A 20,042-nucleotide genomic window follows, 5' to 3' on the forward strand; every position below is an offset into this window, starting at 1 on the left:
TCGTGTTGCATTACACACAGCTCTTCACTGTGAAGAGAAAGCTTAGAATCACTTTGCTGTGTGGTTTCATCTATAACAATTACTTCGTCTTAATTCATCTCTTAATTCCCACATTATTTTTGGTTACTGATGCATAATTTAACCTCTATTTCATCCCCAAAATCTTTACTTTCCGACAGCACAGATCTATGCTGTCCAACATATCCTAAGTTTTGTCAGCTTTTTCACATTTTCCTCTTTTTGTCTGCCTCTGAAACACGCTAACAAAGGTCAGTTGGTCATCTACCCCTTTAACCCAATGCAGGCTGAAAAAAGCCGAATGGTCATCTTGTCCTCAGAAAGTGTACCACTGACATCATCATTAGCAACTGCCCTTTGCAAATCTCCAAGCCAGTAGAAGTCTTTTCTGCTAACACCTTTTACAGCCTGGAAAAATCCTCCCTCAGCACTACCATCTGCTGCTCCCTCACCTTTAGTCTCGTGTCACTATTTCTGTGTTGACTAGTGTTATACAGAGATAACCTCATTATGTAATACTCAGAGCAACTGAAAATAGCAAATGAGAAGATAAATCTTCTCCCTAATATCTTATAGCACTCCAACACTTTCCTGTCTATTTTCCCACTTTTTTTCATTTTCTTGTCAGATGGGGCTCCCTGTAATAATTCAAATATTGGAAGAAAGATTTCTGCTCAGCTATAGCCTAGCCAGCCACAGAACTGCCTCTAAACTTATTGTGAGCTTGTACTTGTTTTTCTACTGCTTCTATCCTATTAAAACACTCTAAGGTTTTGTGATACTCAAACATTGTGAGGAAGACAAATTTTAGAACTATGTATTTTCTAGTTCAATTATGATTATCCATACTGCTTTGCCGATTTTAATTCCTGCGAGTGTGCTTACAAAGCTAAGTATTAGTACTTGTTTTCATTACAGGAGAAACTTCTGTTAATAGCATAACTCTGTACCTTCATCCACAATCATCCATTACTGCAAAAACTAAATAACTTGCTCTGTTCACTGACCTCTACTTTACCTTAACAAAAAAGATTCACAGGTTTTGCACAATCTAAACTGGTTGCATGCTGAACATGCATATTTACAATGTATACAAAACTTTACTTGCATGGTCTCCAGCAAGATGCTTTTAGAAAAAATGAACAGTGTCATTGTCTTGTTACATTCTAATCTAATTATTATAGGTACATAGTGATGTCTTCCAAACATGCCTAAACACTGTAGTGAAATTGTATAGTGAATTCTTTCCACTTTTTGTCTATACCAAGCCTGATAGAATACCATTGTCCTATGAAGAGTATTAAACAATGCTGCAAAAATAACAGAAATTAAAGACAAGACCCATTTGAACAACAGCGTAAAAACTCTGATGTGAAAGTTTCCTTCTGGGTATTTGCCTCTACACCTTCTGTATTTGATAATATTCATTTATAAACTGGATGATAAAACAGCATTAACTTGAGGAGAACGTGGAAACATTTTCCCAATAATAAGTACCAATTTTTCTGGTTGAATATGGGAAAAAGCCTTTTCCTTTGTTTTGTAACTATGGAGATATTAACAATATTTGTTAGCATCCAGTTGGTCTTTCAGGTGCCCATGAGTACTTCTGAGAGTATCACATGTATGATTCAATCTGTTATTTGAAGCTATTAGACAGCTCAGTGGGATAGGGTCAACATCTAGAACACAATTATAGACAGAGCTTTCTTGTAGTTTAGCAGCGCAGGTTGATGAGGTAGTAGCTGCCTGCAAACAGAAGACTAACTGTTAGTGTTCACTTGGAGTGAAAAGACTTACTAATTCTAATTTTTCCCAAGGAAATTTAAGATCATCTGACACGCTCCAGAAAATTACCCAGTGACCCAGATATAGTCTAAGCTACTCTATCTGGTAGTGGCATCACCTGGAGTGATTCACTAGAAACCAAGGTGTTGCCTTTATCCCACACATTTACTTCACAATTAATAAGGGACCAACTCTGAAGAACAGTAGTAGACTACATTGACATACAGCATATATTTGTACAGTTTCATGTTAGTCTTACCACAGCGCAGGATACGTTAATAAAAGAAAATAATTCTAAAATAGGAATATAATACTATTAGAATGAGGCACATCTTTCAATTGGTTCACAATGTTAGCAATTCATCAGGCTTCTTATGTCCATAGAGTGTGGGTAGTCTGTTGACCTTAAATACAGAAAAGCTGAAATAACATCAATAGGTCTAATAACCTGTGGCTTCTTTGTAGGATGGAGGTAAAAACAATTAAATCTCCATGAAGTTCCATTGACAAGCTGGGCTTCCAGTGGTGTAAAAAGGATGTGAATAACATTTACAAAATATCAAATTGCCTTTGATTCATGGAAAGCTTGGGACCACTGCATGGAGTGAAGCCAAACTGCAGCATCTGAGCCATATGTAACTTGCAAGTAGTTCGAATTCTGCTCCCGTTATAAGACTACATTACATGATATAGCCTGTGTTGATAGAGAGGCTGCTAGGAAGTAAAACAAGGGCTTAGAGACCTTGTGTGTACTACAGATGACTTTGCTAGGTCATGTTGGACACAACTGCACATCTACTACAGGTATCCTCTCTCTGAATTGCAAAACACTCTATCCAAGCTTAGTGGTTTGTATCTTGTGGCTCTTGGCTCCATGATGATGAAGAATATGGCTTATAGAGTCAGAACGTCTGTGTTGAGGCTGTCTTTCCTTTGATCTTAATAGGGACTTGATTTTTCTTCCCTCATTGAATCTGATACTGCAATTCCAAAGACCTTTGTTCATCACAAAATACGTTCTTAATGGGAGAAAAAGGTAGAATATAAAGCAAAAGGGAAATGCAAGTCTCATAAATTTTTCAAGATAATGTTCAGTAAGGCTTAGGAAAAGCTTCTAGGAAGGTAGGTGGGCTCCCTTATGGGAAAGATTGAGAATTCAGTGATTTTCATCCATTTGTAAATTACAGGTGTACAAAGTATTTCACTACAGGACTGGATTGTTCATGAGATTGGTAGTTGGGTGTTTGAAAGCTTTTTTCCCTGTTTAGTTCAGTAGTTCAATTCTATCAATTCTATCAAAAGTACCTAATGAGAAATAACTTTAGGGGCATAGCAGAAACCAAATGGGATCTTTTTTGTCTGTTTTGATTTTGGGTTTGGTTTTGTTTGGTTTGTTTTTGAAACTCATGGTAGAAATCTGTCACAACAGTTATTCATCACCATTTGGTGCTCACTGTTGACAAAATCCACTAAAACAAACAAAAAAAACCCCAAACAAACAAAAAACCACAACCAAAAGAAAGAAAAAAATTACATCTTTGTTGCACTGACACTTCATTATCTCTCCGATTTAAGGATTTCTTCACACAAAATTAGGTAGAGGTAGGACAGTATAGACAATCTAAGACTAGTGTCTAAGTTCTTGTGTATGGTAATATAATGCTATATGAAAGTGTTAGAGTTTCTTAAAAGTAGAATATGCACCGCTGAAGCAAAAGAGTGCACTTATGAAAGTTATCACTCTCATATGCAGAAATACAAAATATGTACCGGTCACTCCAGTTCAGATATAGTTCAGATATAGTTCTATTATTATTTATAATATATATACCATTTTTCTACCCTATTCTGACTTTAAAACTATTCCATTGTGTTTAATCCCAAATATTTTTATTCTGTAAGAGGCCACTGGTATTTTTCAAGGAAGAAATACATATTTTTTTAAATATTAAATTTTATTTGAAAATACTGTACATTTTACTTTTAATTGTTTTACAGTTCAAATTGTAAGGTGTGTTCTTTTTTGTTCAAGAATTTTAAAAGCAACTAATTTAAATATGCAAAATTATCTTGAGTTGTTCATACGTGAACTTAAAAGCCATGCAACACAGGAAAATTAAGTAATTATGCCTCCAAGTTATTTACTGCAATTAAGCTCATTTATCATATGCAAATTAGTGCAAACTGGTCTCATTAGTTACTAAATTACTCAATATGAGCTGAACAATGTAGCACTCCAGTTTGTAATGAAAAATCCCTGTAGAGGCAAGCAGTATCAATTAAGCTAATTTGCATATGCAAATATATTCACTAACTTTCCCTTTTCTCTATATTTAGTTCTACATTTCCTGATCATTCCTGATTATATGAAGAATATGGGGTTACTGACCCTTTTCCACACCTTCTCAACAGCAATGAAGTTAGAGAAAAAATCCAGGAGCACTGAAAAAATTATAATCTTGCTAATTTTTACAACCAGTTTCAGCCAAATTTTTTAATAGCAGGTACCAGAATTAGTATTTTTTTACTGGGTTTACTTAAGAAACCAATATAAAATATGTAAACAGAAACGTAAAATTGAAGATGTGTTTACTGAAGTCTATTTCCATTGTAACACCACTTTTAAGAAGAAGAAGAATATGAAAGGTAACAAAGCACGCAATTTGGCAAATCAGAGACTTGTCAAAATTAATTAACCTATTTCCATTATATATTTTTCTCATCTATTACAAACATTTCCACTTTTCATCATTCAGGTGGAATGATTTAAAAGACATCATTTAAAAGACTTTTTGCCCTGATGCGAATATTCTCATAGAATAGTGTTTGGGCATTCGTCTATTGTGGTGTCTTTTTTCCTCAAGAACATAATGGACAGTGGTTTTGGCTTCAAAAATACTGTGGGAATCTCTACAGCATGATATGAAGCAACCAGCTGTGGCTTGGAAATTTTTTGTCATGATTGACACCACTTGCTCGTAGAATCAAAATGTAAAATATGGCAAGATGCACCTCTATTTCTGTTTTTACAACATCACTATAAATAAACTATATACACTTTTTTTAAACATACTGTATTATGCTCCTCATGTGTCTGTCAATAGATTTTGAAGTATCAAAATATTAGAAGGATTAGAGAGGCTCCTTAACTTCTGAGCTTACACTTAACCCAGTCTTCAAAGTATTAATAGCAAAAGGGATTAAACAAACTAAATATTCATTCAACTTCCTCCAATAGCAAACTCTGAAATGAAACACAGGTATTTCCCAGGTATAATCAAGGTTGTTTACTTCACTTGCAAACAATACTTATCACAATACTGCTTTGAAAATCACTTCTAGGAGCAGTAGACTAAATGAGAACTCGTTAGAACTGTATTCCACCACAGAATCTGTCTGACTTTGTTTTAAAAAACATTTGGTCTTCTGGAGATTACCTTTCTACCTACAAGACCACAAGGTAGTACTTTGAAGTTTGTTCAGATCTGTTAAAAGTGATGCATTTGAAGGCATGATCTAGACTTCCCTGGCAAATGTTGATTACTCTGCTAAAATAACAGTTTTTAATATACCATGACAATCTCGCCACCATTATTAACTCATTTTGTCCTTTATCCATCATCAATAGCCCGTTATATTTTAAATGTCAGAGCGGAACTTTCCATCATCAATTGAGAGATTTATGGGAGTAGTTTGGTAAAAGCAACACCCTCTCTGAAAAGGCCACACCTCAACAGATACCTAATACAACGCTGATGGTAATTTTGACTGAAAATCCTCAGTTACAGGTACAAGTGTGATACATTTTTTTACTCATACTATGATAGTTATATCCTGAAAATACCTTAACACATGTAAGTATAAAAAAAAAAAAAGAAGGGGGGGAGGGGGATGATGATGTACCTTAAATAAGTAGTACAATCACTAAAATCACTAATTGTTTCAATATGCAATATGTGAAAAACTCAAACATCAAGTAGTTTTCAACGTGACCATCCTAGGTTTTTTCATTTTCATTCCAAGGGTCATACCTAATATTTAAGGAGTGTACGTAGATCAGTCTCAATGAGGTTGTATCTAGATATTTCTTAAAATTCATATTGTAAAAAACATACCTTTAGGATATATAGTACATGTTTATACTCAGAACAACACACTGAAAAATTACTTAAACTGAAATACCACAAAACTGCTATTTCATCATTTTTTCTACAGTTATGAGACTACATAAGTGTTTCCATCTAATATGAACAGTACTTAGATGCTGTTGCAGATACCTTTGAAACAGTAACTATAATACAAGTATTCACTATCCGAATCAAAACCTTGACCTAAACCTTTGCCAAGAGTATACAACTAAGTAAATCACTTCATTCATGATTTTTGTTCCAAAGAGAAATTAATTCTACTAGCTAATGTCATGTTTTCCTAAAATTATCTTTGTTGCTATTCTGCATTGAGTTACTTTATAAAGATGTGAAAAATCTGACATTATCCATAGTGCTTTTGAATGCCACAGCTGAGTTAGTACAGAGAGATAGCTCTCAATCATTTCAAATTAAGTGGAATATTTCTCATGATAATATCCTAATTTACCTCTTTTGTACCTCTCAAAAGATAATACACCAAGCAATATATTTGCATGGAGAAGCTGTGTACATTGCTAAATAAGAGCAGTGATTCAGTGCTGCACTTAGAAAAGACTATGTGGTTTTTATTTCGGTAGTGCTGGGGTTTTGCCATGCTGACAAAACATCACTTTTTTGTTCTTAACTACTTCTGTTCCATGTCTGATTATTGCAACCTAAGAAAGGTTGTAGTAATGCTGAAAAAACAAAGTATGCATAAGAATGTTTCCATCAAGTCTTTTTTTCCCCAGTTTAATCTTCCTGGAATATAACAAGTTGTACAGTGTGACCAAATTCTTAGACAACATTAGATTAGTTTTTATCTCATAGCTAGGGAGACCTAAAAGGCATGCTGCTGTTCCTTTTTTTTCTTTTTGCAGACTGTTGCAAATTTATGATATATAATTGTGCCAACTGGGATATAAGGGAGGAAAGCAGTGCTCATAAACCAAAACGGGGAGAAAAAAACTCCTAAATCTTTATGTGACACATAAGGCAAATCAAATCACCAACACAAAATACTGTTTTGTGCACACATACATATAAAGGCATTCTGTGAGCAAACATCTACTGCATAGTTTTAAACAACAAAATATTGTGATTCAGCTAAATAATACTTGTCCTCCCTTTCATTAGTATTCTTTCAATTACGGTCTTTCTAAAAAGAAGGAAATATGAGCTTTAAAACAAAAATATCTCATCAATATAAGTGCTGATAATAACACTATTCAAATTATTGGCAGAAATATAACTAGCTAGTTATTTCGATTTTTCTTGGAAAAGCCATTTTTTTACCTGTAAAATATGACTTCCCAAATGTGATTCAAATACTTCAATGGCAAGGGCACTGGGACTTCTCCTGCGCTGGGCACCTATAACTGAATAAAAAACAGTTATGTTGCAAGGTCTGCACATTCAATTATAATGCACCCCGATCACATCATTTGACATTAACTATTTAAATATGCTTCATATTTTATACACCAGTGTTGATTTCAAATTTGCCTTGCGTATATTAAATAAAATTGGTACGTAAATTTCAGTGACTCAAATTTGAAGGATAAAACCATTGGGTTTTGTTATTTAAAAATCTATTTAAATGTCCGAGAACTCTGGAAATGAATCATTTATTCAAATATATCCCAAGTATAGGAGGTTTTTTTGTACGTGTGGATGACAGCATGCAGAATTTAGTGAAAAATACTATTGAAAAAGCAGAAACACATAACGTAAATGTTTTGAAAAGTGGGGATAAGAACTAAATATTACTGAGGAATCAGGAAGATAGGAGAGATTTATCTGAACATGTTATTTATCTTATTCGAAACTGAAATAAAGTAAGCAACATTAAAAAGTCGACTTTTTAAATACATCTGAGATATCAAAGTTATCGCTAAGCGTAGGGGAGTATTGTAGTATTCCAGTTATCCATGTTAGTTGCTGGAATAGGTACTTGAAACTTCAGTTTCTCCATTTAAATTATATAGTTAAATTATATAGCACAAAGTGAGTAATAGGCAGTTATGTTTCAAAGGCAGCAGTGACTACAAGAAAGGCTAAGGAATCATAAAAGTAATATGTTGTTAAACTGTTTCTGTCAGGGGCACAAAGCCAGCAATCCAGCCTGAATATAACTGAACACAGGCACCTACTGTAAGTTGAGGTTTCTTCCTAGGACTAGGCTGGCTTTGCCACATGACCAGAGAAAGCTAGAGCCCAGAGAAGACGGCACAGGGCTCCAGGAACTTTCCCTTCTTTTCCTGTCTCTGTGCCAAAGCCAGGTATATCCATAGCAGAGAGAATAGGTGAAATCCGTTCTGCATCCTTTTAAAGCATGTACGAAAATATTTACATCCAAAGGCCCTGATGGTCTAATGCATCTGGAACTATCAAAGCACTAGTGCATCTTTACATATTGCTCTCTTTACAGTGCACGATAAGAAAAACAAAATACCAAGGATCCACTAAAACAAGCAGAATGGATGACTGCCATTACTGAACAGGCTAATTTAACACCAATGAAAACAAAATACAGAGCAACAATTTCTTAGTCTTCTATGATACTGGCTGCCAAACATGATATCAGTAAGAAAGGATAAATGACAAGTAATGATAGTCATATTGACCCGAAAATGTAATAACATTCCTTACTGATGCTTCGTGTAATTTCCTTCCAGGAAATTCTAAGCTATTTATACTGAGCAAACAGGTGGCTTCATAGCTAATAGATTCAGGCAATAGTTCATAATTACAAATGGTGACTGCTGTAGAACCAGTATTTTCTAAGTCCTCCTCTTCTCTCTAAAGGTATTCAAGGACATAGATGTTAACAACTTAAAGGAAAAGTCTTCAAGACTTCTGCTTTACACTGCAACTAAAGTTGGTAACACACGAACTGCTGTATTTGGGGGTTTTTTAACTTCAGTTAGTATAGTGACTGACCCCACATGTCAGCATAATATTATTCTTCTACAGCTTTTGGTACTTAGTCTTATATTTTTCTATATCGCCCTTCTGATTCTATATAATTTTGCTCCTCTTTGCACTGTCTCATCTTTTCTATAGCTGTAGTGATGCCCACTATAGATAGAAATGTTTATTTCATGAAAAAAATTAAGTGCACATTAAATTTTCTAGCAACTTCGACTCCTTTGTCTTTCCCTTTTGCAGGAAGAATTAAAGATGATCCTTCTTTTGTCCTTACCCTGCCACCAGATACATTATCAAACACTTGCTTAAACTGAAGTTGTACCTATATTTCCAAGAGAGACTTTAGTTTTAGTTGTGGGACTAAATATATATATAGCACACTGTAAAGATTATCAGTATTCCTATTATGATTGCTGTCAGTTAGCACTGTGCTTTGTGTAGTAATTTCATTCATAATCTACCAGAACCAAAGAGAAAATACAGTTATGACCTGCTAGACATCATAGTAGTCTCCATAAAAGCATTGCAAAAAGCAAAATAATAAAATAAAAAACCCCACAAAACCTCCCTGAAATCCTTTAGGTCCTTTCATTTTCCCATCTAGACTGTTATATTTTCCACATGTTGTCTGAACACATCACCATTTGGAATTTGCCTTCTGATTAATTTTCTGTTTCCTGCCCATATCCTTCCTTTACAATCCCTCAGCATTTTAAAGTGTATCCCTTACATATAGAATTTAGTTTTAAGACCTTAATTGTAGGGCTTTCAGCATGTGAATATCATAAATTGAATAAAATACAGGAAGATGGTGCAACACTTTTTAAAACAGTAACTTTAACTTTAAATGGTATTTACAGGTAAGTCATCAGTTCTTCATATTTTGGACACTCTCAGTTCTATAGATCAAATGAAAACTCTTCAAGGTTAGTAAGTTAACTAAAAAATGAGAGGGCCAGATTTGTCAATTAAATCCTCTATCAGTGCCTGCATCCTAATAGCTGGTGTACATGTAGACAAATATCTTGTAGTACTTTCATGCCATTCAGTTCATTGACATTTTTATAGCAGTAGAACTCTTGGATTTATGTGTCTTACACTTACTCAGGTGATGTGGGATTGTAGTGACAGTTCCTAATCTTAGAACCAGCATGAATATGTTACACAGAAAACCATTATGCTTCTGGTAGCCTTACAGTGGCTCTTTTTTGGTAACTGACTAGATGTTAAATATGCACTTCCTGGATTTCATTCATTTCCCTAACTGTCATTCTTAACATTTTGAGGAATGAGACAGGAATATTGAGACAAATATCAGGAATATTGAGACAAATATAGAATAAGGGAAAGAAATTCTCTTTGATCTTATGACTTCATTGTCTCATTATTTTACTTATTTGAGCTTTCAAGTTTTCTTGATACCTATATGCATCAGAAGAAATATACTATTTGGATATACAAAAGCACATCACATTGATAACTTTCAAAAACATGGCAATCACACAGTCCAATCACAGCATAAAGCCCTTTATTTGTACTGAATGGATTGTTGGCATGAAATAGATGAAAGGAAGACATAGATTGAGATCGCTGGATTAAAAAGAAGGCCATAATGTTATTTTATTCTAAAATTTCAAAACATAAATACTGAACTGGCTTCCATCACACAAGCCACAGCCAGTCATCTCTAAATCTCTCACCCTGAGAATGGAACCACTGCAGCCACAGCTCAGCTGTTCTGCTCAAAAAATCTTGGAAAGCAAGGGATTTAGGATTTATAGCATAACATATATAAATCAAAGCAGCTTAGTAACCTCCACACACCTAAAGATGTGAATGCACATCTTTTTTTAAAAAAATGTGGATTCCATTTTAAATGCAGACTCTTTACAGAGACAAAATACTGGATGCATGAAAAAAAATTCTTTTGAGTAACAGGAAGCAGCAGAAATTAGTATGTGGAGAAGGATGAAGAATGTGTATCAAACTGCAACAGGAGTCACAACGAAACCAGTTCCAAACCTAGGTTAAATTCTTCTTCCAAACTTCTGTTTTAGTGGTATGAAGAAACACCTCTAAATGGGCTTTTTGACATGTGGTCATATTTTGTACTGTCTACATTTAATTGACAAATTTTAAGACTTGAATGCGTAATTGTTGTGGTTAATCAAAAAGGTGACCGAACCAGTATTTGTATTAAATACTGACTGTTAATAGTGACAAGAAGATAGAAAGACTGTTTTCACACATGCACTTCGTAGTGCTGGAGCAGAAGAATCTGTCTACTAAAATCTTTTACTTTCCATGGCATTGGACCATGACTTTTACTATCCAGACTGACATGTCTATTCCTGGCATAGGATTATTCCATAACAAGCTATTAAAAGGGAAAAATTTCTAACTGCTCACTAATTCCTTTTTAAAGTTCCTCCCTCAATGACTAATCTGGCTATGCACGAGGTGAAGGAAGAACCACATCCCTTTCAGTGTGTCCTGGGGGCAGTCTAAGCATGCTTAGTGCAATCTCAAGAGCATTCTCAATTGTGCTAGGAAAAGTGGGAAACTATGGAAAAGAAAAATGTAGACTGCATAACAAAGATTTCAATACATCCTGAAGGGGGAGGATTTCCTCTTAAACTCACTTTTTATGCTACTGAGCACAGAATGACCAAAGACTTATGCTCACTGTGACTTTCTGCTAGTGAAGACAAAGTTCTAATTAAGCGGAAGCAGTACTTCTTGATCACTAGGAGTGAAAGCACATATCATCAGCACAGTAATAAGTTCCCCCTATGCATACCACCTTTCAACATCAATTGGTTTTGTGGAAAGTTTGGTAAAATTCAGACCATGAGTCTTTAAGTTCTGTTGCTTTGATAATAGTTTAAAAAATAATTTTAGAGAACTATACAGAACTTTTTAATTAATTCCCCTAAACTATTATTTATTTATAAAGACTTTTTATCAATTAGCCTCAAAATCTGTATTTTTGTATTTCATTTTGTTGATTTTTCTTGAGCAGAACCTTTCTGTATGCTTGGAAGCAGAGGTTGACATAGGGCCATCCCACTACACCTTTTTAGGTAACCTGCTGTCTGAAGAATTACAAAAAAACAGAGCCCATGCTCTACTTTTTTGATCTTGAACAGCTCTAATTGTGACTGCCAGTAAAGTCAGACTCTAATTAGCAAAGCCTGAGCATATCTCCATAAATATGAAAGTTTATAAACACCCCACCAAAAAGAACATGGTCTGGTTTATTCAAAAAATATGTAAACATATCAGGCTAATTGCATATAGGGTTAGCTACTATTTCTCTCTGTAGGTATCAACAAAATACATGATCATTTCAGATAACAGATTATAAGAAGAAGAGTCATCTGAATTGTCTCAGATGACTGTATGTGCAAAGCAGTTTGTAGCATGAGTGTGGCTATAATCTTTTAAGTATTCTTTTCCAGAGTTTAACACTTTTTGGTTTGAAGTAGAAAAAAGGTCTATAAAAACTACAATTATATTTCTAATACATTTGCCTTGATTCTACATGAAAATGTATCCTTTGTTATTTCTAGGAACAACCCCAAATACTCATGGAAGAACAATGCAGGTGAATGTGATAATCAGGGTGGTTTTACAGGAAGAGGTGAGATACCATCTTAAAATCTTGGGGGTTTCCTATGCAACATAAGTAATTTGGAAATGCTTAAAAGCTGTGATTTAGAAAAGACAGGGACATTGGCTGAGGGACTAAACTGGACAGAAGATGCAATGTCAGGGAAGAACAAAGCGTGACCAATATTAGGCTCAGAAAGAAAGGCCGGTATTTATCTATGCATAAGGTGAGGGTTTTTTTAATAATTTTTTTACATAATATTTAATATCTTGTGATGGATATAGTTTTTTCCATTGTTTTTTCTTTGCTATCCCATTTATGACTGAATCTAAGTTTCGAAAGAAATTTCCAGCAAGAGTGAACTCTTCTGCCTAACACATATGTTGAGGACAAAAAGCATAAATGATATGTATTCAGATCATGATCTAAAGTGAGAAGAATGATAGGCAACCAGCATGATGTAAGCAGACAGGTTGCCCTCTGATTTGGAAAGGGTATCCAAAGAAATTAAATGATGTCACCAGTCTACCTCACCATAAGCCATCATATGTGCCAAAACTTAAGTCCCTTATCCACCTTCACAGATGGGAAGAAGAAATAAATCTCAGATGGAGTTGCAACATATGTAGGAAAGGTATTTTATCTTGGTTTAGTAAAGCTATGGGAATCATTAATGCTGTGCCATTACCAACTAAGTAGCACAGCAATAAAGTATCAGAACAAATTTGTCACAAAGGACTACATGTAAGATGCATAATGCAATATATGATAATCAACTATACGAAGCTAACAATGGCATTTCAAATCTATTTTTTGTGTACATGAGTGCCTATTATTCTAGGTGTCCATCTTCCGGTCACTCTTACAGAGCATGTATTCATTACTGGGAAATCCACAGTTGACAAAGTAGACCAAACTTGCCAGGGAATAACTAAGTAGTTATCAAGAATGTACTGGTTAATTAAAGAAAATGTTATGTAACACAATTACAGGTGTGTTTTATTATTTCCAGCAGTTCATCTATGTTTATCAGAAGCTCCATAAATTCAAAGACTTTTTAGTAAAGTTTGCTTTTCAAAATCAAGTTGCTTAATACTTTTAAGGTTTCAATAACTTAAAACCAATTAAATTAAAATGTTGTCAAAAAAGTAGAAAGTACTATATTGCTTGTTAATTAGACCAGAATCAATAGCTTTGAAGACATATAGCGTGCCCTCCCCTTAAAAAAGATTCAAAGAAAATGGAAAAAAGAAACTAGGTAAGTGGCTGCCTTAGTGCAAGTTTTCATCTATTTTAGAGCCTGTTCCTTTTCCTTTCCCAATTATTTTCATCTGGTTTATATGTCTGCTTCTTCCCACAGGATTTGTACTTTGGGGGGTGGGTGTAGGGTGGGTGAGAGGAGGAGACAAGATTTATTAGGTCCTAAATATTTCTTTTTTTTCTTTTCTGAACTTTTTTTAATTTAACCCCCCAAGATGAAAATTTTAACACACCTTAAAAATAAATATATTTAAAGTTTTTATGTTCTCTACCTGATAACTCAACAGGCACTGTTTTTTAATTAGCACTTGTACATTTTAAGAGTTTATTTCAGAGATTTTTCTTTTCACTGTGAAGGATGAAGTCTTTGCTGTGCAAGAATTTCCAGTCATCTAAGCAAAGAGAGTTCTCCATCTGTGGCTGGGGGCGGGAGCACTGGCCTTTCTCCCACACTGTAGTAGTTACTATAGGAACTATTGTGCCTCCTTCAAAAGGGCTACAGACAGGGTGATTAAAATTCTTCATGGGAGAACCCCCACTCTTCTCCTCGACAATGAAATTCTTCAGGGAGAGGGCTAAGCCTCCCGTTCAAGAATGGCAGCACCTAAGGGAGTGGTGTGGCAGAGAGAATCACCACTGCTTTAAATTGAAGAACAGGGGGAAAAAATACAAGGGCCTGCACTCCTGCATTAATTTTCTTCCCCTCACATGAAATACAGGAACATTGGCCAAAACTCCTGAGAAACAGAAGGAATAACTTCATGCAGCCTCCATGTAAAAGACAATGCAAAACATAAAGAACACATAATTTCCATGAAAATGAATAGCAGGAGAGGCAAAAGAACTACACCACCAAAAAAACAAATAAGGGTAAATACAAACATTCACTGTGGCCATTAGCTTCTTTGTAAGGCAGCACTTCGACATGGAGGGGAGGGACCATTGTCTCTGATACATCTGAATTAGAGATACCTCCCAGAATCAAACTCACCTTTATACTGGTTGTTTTACAAATATTTACAATTTTGCCTTTTGCTCCCAAAAATCTAGGAGGAGGAAGAATTTATATAGAATCTATGAATATTGTGATCCTAATATAGACTGTTCACTTATATTGCACTCTCACAAATAGATACAATAAGAAGCACATAACTCCACCTATTCTTCAACCATATGTTGATATTATTAGACAGCAGCAGCTTTAAAGAAGAGAGAAAAATGGCTTTACTTTTTGGTCCAGAGAGGGTGAGTCACAAATAAAGGCCAACGTGAAAAGAAGCACAGAAATGTTTTGAAAACTGTCAAAAAATTAGATGGGATAGCTGAGAAAGTGCTGGTGGAGACAGCTGCAAGTAAAAGATACTTCAGATATTACTGTAGTTTTAATGAAATTGAGTTCAGTAATTAAAGTGAGATAGGAGCCTCCCAGGAAATCCAAATGCTGTAAAGAGATGGGGAAAAAAGTCTAGAGAAGTATGGAAGAGAAAGAGGCAAAGTAGAGATGGCTGTGTGAGGCAAGAGAGAGTGAGACAAAGGTGGGGTGAATGGAGGGCTTAAAATCCCAGGAATTTAGCAGTGTTTTAGATGTCCACTCTGCAAGATTTGGCTCCACCAGTGGAAAAATGAATAAACATTATGATACCAAGTAGAAATTCCTTAAAACTCAGGTCTTCCCCAAAATGAGTGATGACTATGGATTACTTATTCAGATATAACAATAAGTGACTTATTTGAGTAATAGTTCTATTGTCTTATTTTTAAGCTAGTATTAAAATTCCTCTGGGAAGAAAACTGCTGTCACCCCTTTCCAGCTTCACTGCTACGGAAATGGTTAGTGTCACTGATTCTGTTCTCAGGAGGAGGACAGGGTATTAACATTAAGTCAGAACAGTGTTATATAGTGTCAGACTATACTTGCTGGTAAAACTAAGAGGCCTACATCTGTTGTCTTGCTTTTTTTTCCAGTCTGATCCCAAAGGTTCATGTTATGACATTTGTAACATCTGCTACAAATGCGGAGGTAAGTCAGGCACAACCTTATTACTTCCAATCTAACGCTCCATCCATCCACAGGGCTTTCCTATGCCACTGGTATGTCAAGGGAACCAAAAGCTGTTCGATCTACATGAAGTAAGGTATAATATATTTCTGAAAGTCAAGGAGAAATCTTGTTTTGTTATGTCTCCCCTTTTTTTGTTGTCTTAAATCTTGGCAGTGTTATTTCAGAATCTTCTGTGAACAAAACAGGCAAGCTGCTCCTCCTTAGAGCCAATACAATTGCCTTTTTATGCCTTAGACAGTGGTGTGTTGAAAATGTGCAAGCTGTGATTCACATCCTCCCTGTTTTTACTGACACAGAAACATATCCAGTTTCCCCTAACTAGACCCTCCTTCCTATACAAAGGTCTGCTTTCTTGCATAGCACTTTTCCTCCCTTACTTCATCCTCTATTTTGGTGGGCTCGCTGCATTGTTTTATGGGCAAACTTCACTTTTTTCAGTGCTCAATGGAAAACGCAACTCTTCACAGACAAAAAAAATACTTATTTCATCTGTGGTAACAAAAAAGTAAATGAATAGGGAAAACAAATAATAAGATGCTTTACAACTAGCATTCTTTCCAATAGCTTCTCATTACTATTGGTGGAGTAACAGATGTGAAGTTTTATTGATATATCCACAGTACTTGAAGTTTTAAATACCTAATTGTTAATGGCTTAAGATACTGTATACTACGAGGGCTATGTTATCACTGCCAAGCGTAATGCTAAGGCTAGGCATTTCACAACTGCAGAAAGTCAACCATTTGCTCTGTGGCTACAACCACGTGCTAAATTTTCTTAAGAAATACATAAACATCTTCTGATAGCAAGTGGAATGTAATTTTAGAAACTAACAGCTTTAGATGTTACTGAACTAGGTAATATGTTAAACACTTGGTATCAGACACATACACACACAAAAAAAAATTAACATTTGATGTAGCTACTTAAATTCATAACAAGGGCTACAGAACACTGCGTGGTAGCAAAGGAGAATAAAGCCCTGCACCTGATGATATAAGTGGTTGTAGGTTTTGATTACCTGCACTTTCAGCATACTCACTTTTTTCTGCCATACTATCACAGGGTAATTAAAAGAAAGCCTCCACACACCCAGCTAAGAACACCGGAAAAAAACAGACTCCCTTACATTAAGTGAACGCTAAAAAATTTAAAATACATCAAGTAATGCCATCACCAAACGTAGGAGCTGTATTCACCACTGGAATACAAAATCCAGCTATGATATAACCAGACAATTACCGACTAATGCATCATTATCCTACCAAAGTAGGCAACATACTGAAATGAATCCAAGTGCACAACTATTTAGAATTGTTTCTGGTTCTAAGGTGAATTTAGGGCTTTATTGCTTTTACAGACTTGGTTTTATGACTGACACATGGAGGTGGTGGATTTGTTTGTACACTACATATCTTTTTTCCTTTTTGCGATGCAATCAGAAAAAGATATAATGAAGATTCATAAATGAAATGAGACTGGGTACAAGTCTGCAATCAATCCACATTTTCAGGGAAGAAATTTGTATCAGCTGCCAAAACTGAAACATGTAATTAACTGAGGATTCTGGTAAGAACCAACTGTGCCACTAGTCAATTATTTTTGCTTGTCTTCCAGCTGCTGCTTCACTCTGTTCACAAGGCAGACTGTAAGAAAATGCAGCTACTCAGAATTTGGTGATTTCGAAAAATAACTGAAGAAATTTAAGGAGATTACCAATACCAGCTGTAGCAGAACTGCAACAAATTATTAAAATCTATTGCAACAGGTTCTTAATTTCTCAGTAGTAGGGAAAAAAAACCCCAAATCAGAAATTTTCACCAAGAAGTTTTATAAGAACTAAAATAGTATTTCAGAATTGCTGAGAACTGAAAAATAACCATGCTTAAGCTACACTGGAAATCCCCAAGTCCTAATGAAGCAGCCTTCAAGGAAAGGAGTCATACATCTCAGAACACTGGTTAAGTCATTACAACTGAGAGATGGAACTGATTGTTTTTAAAAGCACCGCTGCTTATTTAAAAAGGATTGATCCAAAGCCCAAAGCCACTGTAGTAAAGGGAAAGACTTTCCAGCACTTTGGATTGGGTTTTTAATGGTAAAAATACCAAAAGTGTGCTACCATTTGTAAGTCTATTTCAGTAGTTTTTAAGGAAAGACAGTCTCTTGGAAATCCCAATGACTAATAAGAATAATAGTTAAATCTTTACTGGAAATAGTGATATGATCTTTAAATCATTGCTAAGGTTAAAAGAATTCATACAGTTCACGTTGAATGAGTTTGAAAATAAATTAGAAATAAAAAAAATATTTTCTGTTACTATTTTTATTGGCTCCTGCCTATGAGTGGTGTTTCTCCTTTTATATGCAGTAGGATCTTTTTAAACAGTCATGTGAGAAAAGTCCAGTTTCCTTCACCATTGAAGAGTGCCTAACAGGGAACCATAGAAAAGTTTGATCGAAAGGCAGACAGAACAGTTATGGAACTGAGAGCTTAGTAATGAGAAAACAGGAAGCAAATTCTGTACAGCCAAAGAGAAGGTTGTGTGAAGGCACAACATTTACTTCAGAAGAGTTGCGTTCATTAGCATCAGGAATTAATTCAGCTCAAGCTTCTTTCTGCAGTGAGAGGAAACATTCCTTCTATTTGATTATGTCATAGCTCATAGCTAAGATTCACACTTGCTACCTGAAAAAGTCAAGCCTGTCCTGCTGTAAGAGGAGCAGAATGACATTCGCAGTTCAAAATATACCTTGAACACCTTAACCATCAAAGTTCAGTGGGTTATTCTAGCCAGATATTTTGGTATTCTTCAGCAAATGAACTTAAAGGCATCAGAATTCATTCCCCACACAGTACTTGAGTCAGACATGGACACAGATGGTTACCTTGACTTTGGGGCAAAGTTTCATTTTGCAAGATAACACTCTAAGTCTTTAAGTCAGCTTTTTCTCACTTTCTACGAGCACTAATAAATATCTCTCTCTTTTTTTTTTTTCTTAAGAGCTTTACAATTATGCTGATAATGTATTGCATTTAGATATTTTCTCCACAATTACGTTTTATTATACACCCACCAATCCTAAAGTAATACTTGCATGCATTTGCTATAAAGAGAAATAAATTGCTTGATATAACAGCTCGTAGTCTGTGAGCTGAGATTTTACTGAAATAATGTCCTTGAAATTCTGTTCATATTTTGTTGCATTCCAACATCGCCTTTTAATTCTTAAATATATTATTTCTCATGCTGCCTTAGTCCAGCTGAAGAACCAGATTTTCACAACTATGTAATTTGTAACTGAAGCTCATTAATTTAAACAGAAAAGCCTTTTTTTCCCCAGAGTATAAGACAATATAATACTTAAACTAAAATATAAACAGAGTTGAACGAAGACTGCTCAGACTCCACACAGAAGACTCTCCTGTCACCCAACCCTTTATACACCTTGCAGAAAAACTAGGGAGCAACGCCTAATACTGTTTATCTATTTTTCTTATTTCTTTTACTAACCTCCCAGAAGACAGTTTGTATTCTGACATTTTTCATTATGACTGTGCTAGCTTAAGGGCATTTCGGATTATTTTGTCTGCTGTACATCAAACAAAATCTTATTTTGTTAATAATACCTGAAAATCTGAGAAATTTACTTGTAAAATTATATTTCAACAACGTTGCAGGAGGACAAGTCAGAAATGGAGTGTTATTTTCTATGAATACTGACAAACAAGTCTTTCAACGCCTTACAAATGCAACAGTATTATGAGGTGTATTCTACTTCTTTCCACAAATAAGATGGAAAATGCACTAGAAAAAACTTTTGAGGAAAACTGCCCTGAATTTTCCAAAAGTGTTACTGAAAATTTCTGGTTTAACTTCATTGAGAATAATTCTCACATAATAGTGACTCCTCCTTCTACAGGAGAAGAGGAATCTGAGCAATCAAGAGGCATCTAGGTGGTTGGAAAAGGAATAGAGAGACATTGCTGTAACAGCTCATGGACAGATGTCTTCTGAAGAGAAAGGCTTATTTTGGCGAGTAACTACTTCAGGAAAAAAAAGTGACTTCTATATAGATAAAAGGAAAAGTGGATGGCAGAAAGAACAGACAGAAAATCAAAACACTTCTAATAAAGGAAAAAATATTTGAAGAATATAAACTGAAAGGAAGAATTAGGGATAATCTAAACAGAATTTGAAATTATCCCTTGTTAACACCCCTCCCAAACACTGCATGCAGC

At 35.1% G+C, this 20,042-nt stretch overlaps 1 protein-coding gene across 3 annotated transcripts in view; it reads right to left on the reverse strand.

The window, feature by feature from the left end:
- NPAS3 (neuronal PAS domain protein 3) overlaps positions 1 to 20,042 on the reverse strand; it is a 622,181-nt gene that overhangs the window by 304,868 nt on the left and 297,271 nt on the right. For all 3 annotated transcript variants that reach the window (XM_080397022.1, XM_080397023.1, XM_080397024.1), the window contains one exon: positions 7,230 to 7,312. In XM_080397022.1, coding sequence (XP_080253148.1) covers positions 7,230 to 7,312 — 83 coding nt within the window. The remainder of the gene's footprint in view (positions 1 to 7,229; positions 7,313 to 20,042) is intronic.

Source organism: Falco punctatus, assembly GCF_963210335.1.
Source record: "Falco punctatus genome assembly, chromosome: 7".
Classification (NCBI taxonomy): Eukaryota; Metazoa; Chordata; class Aves; order Falconiformes; family Falconidae; genus Falco; species Falco punctatus.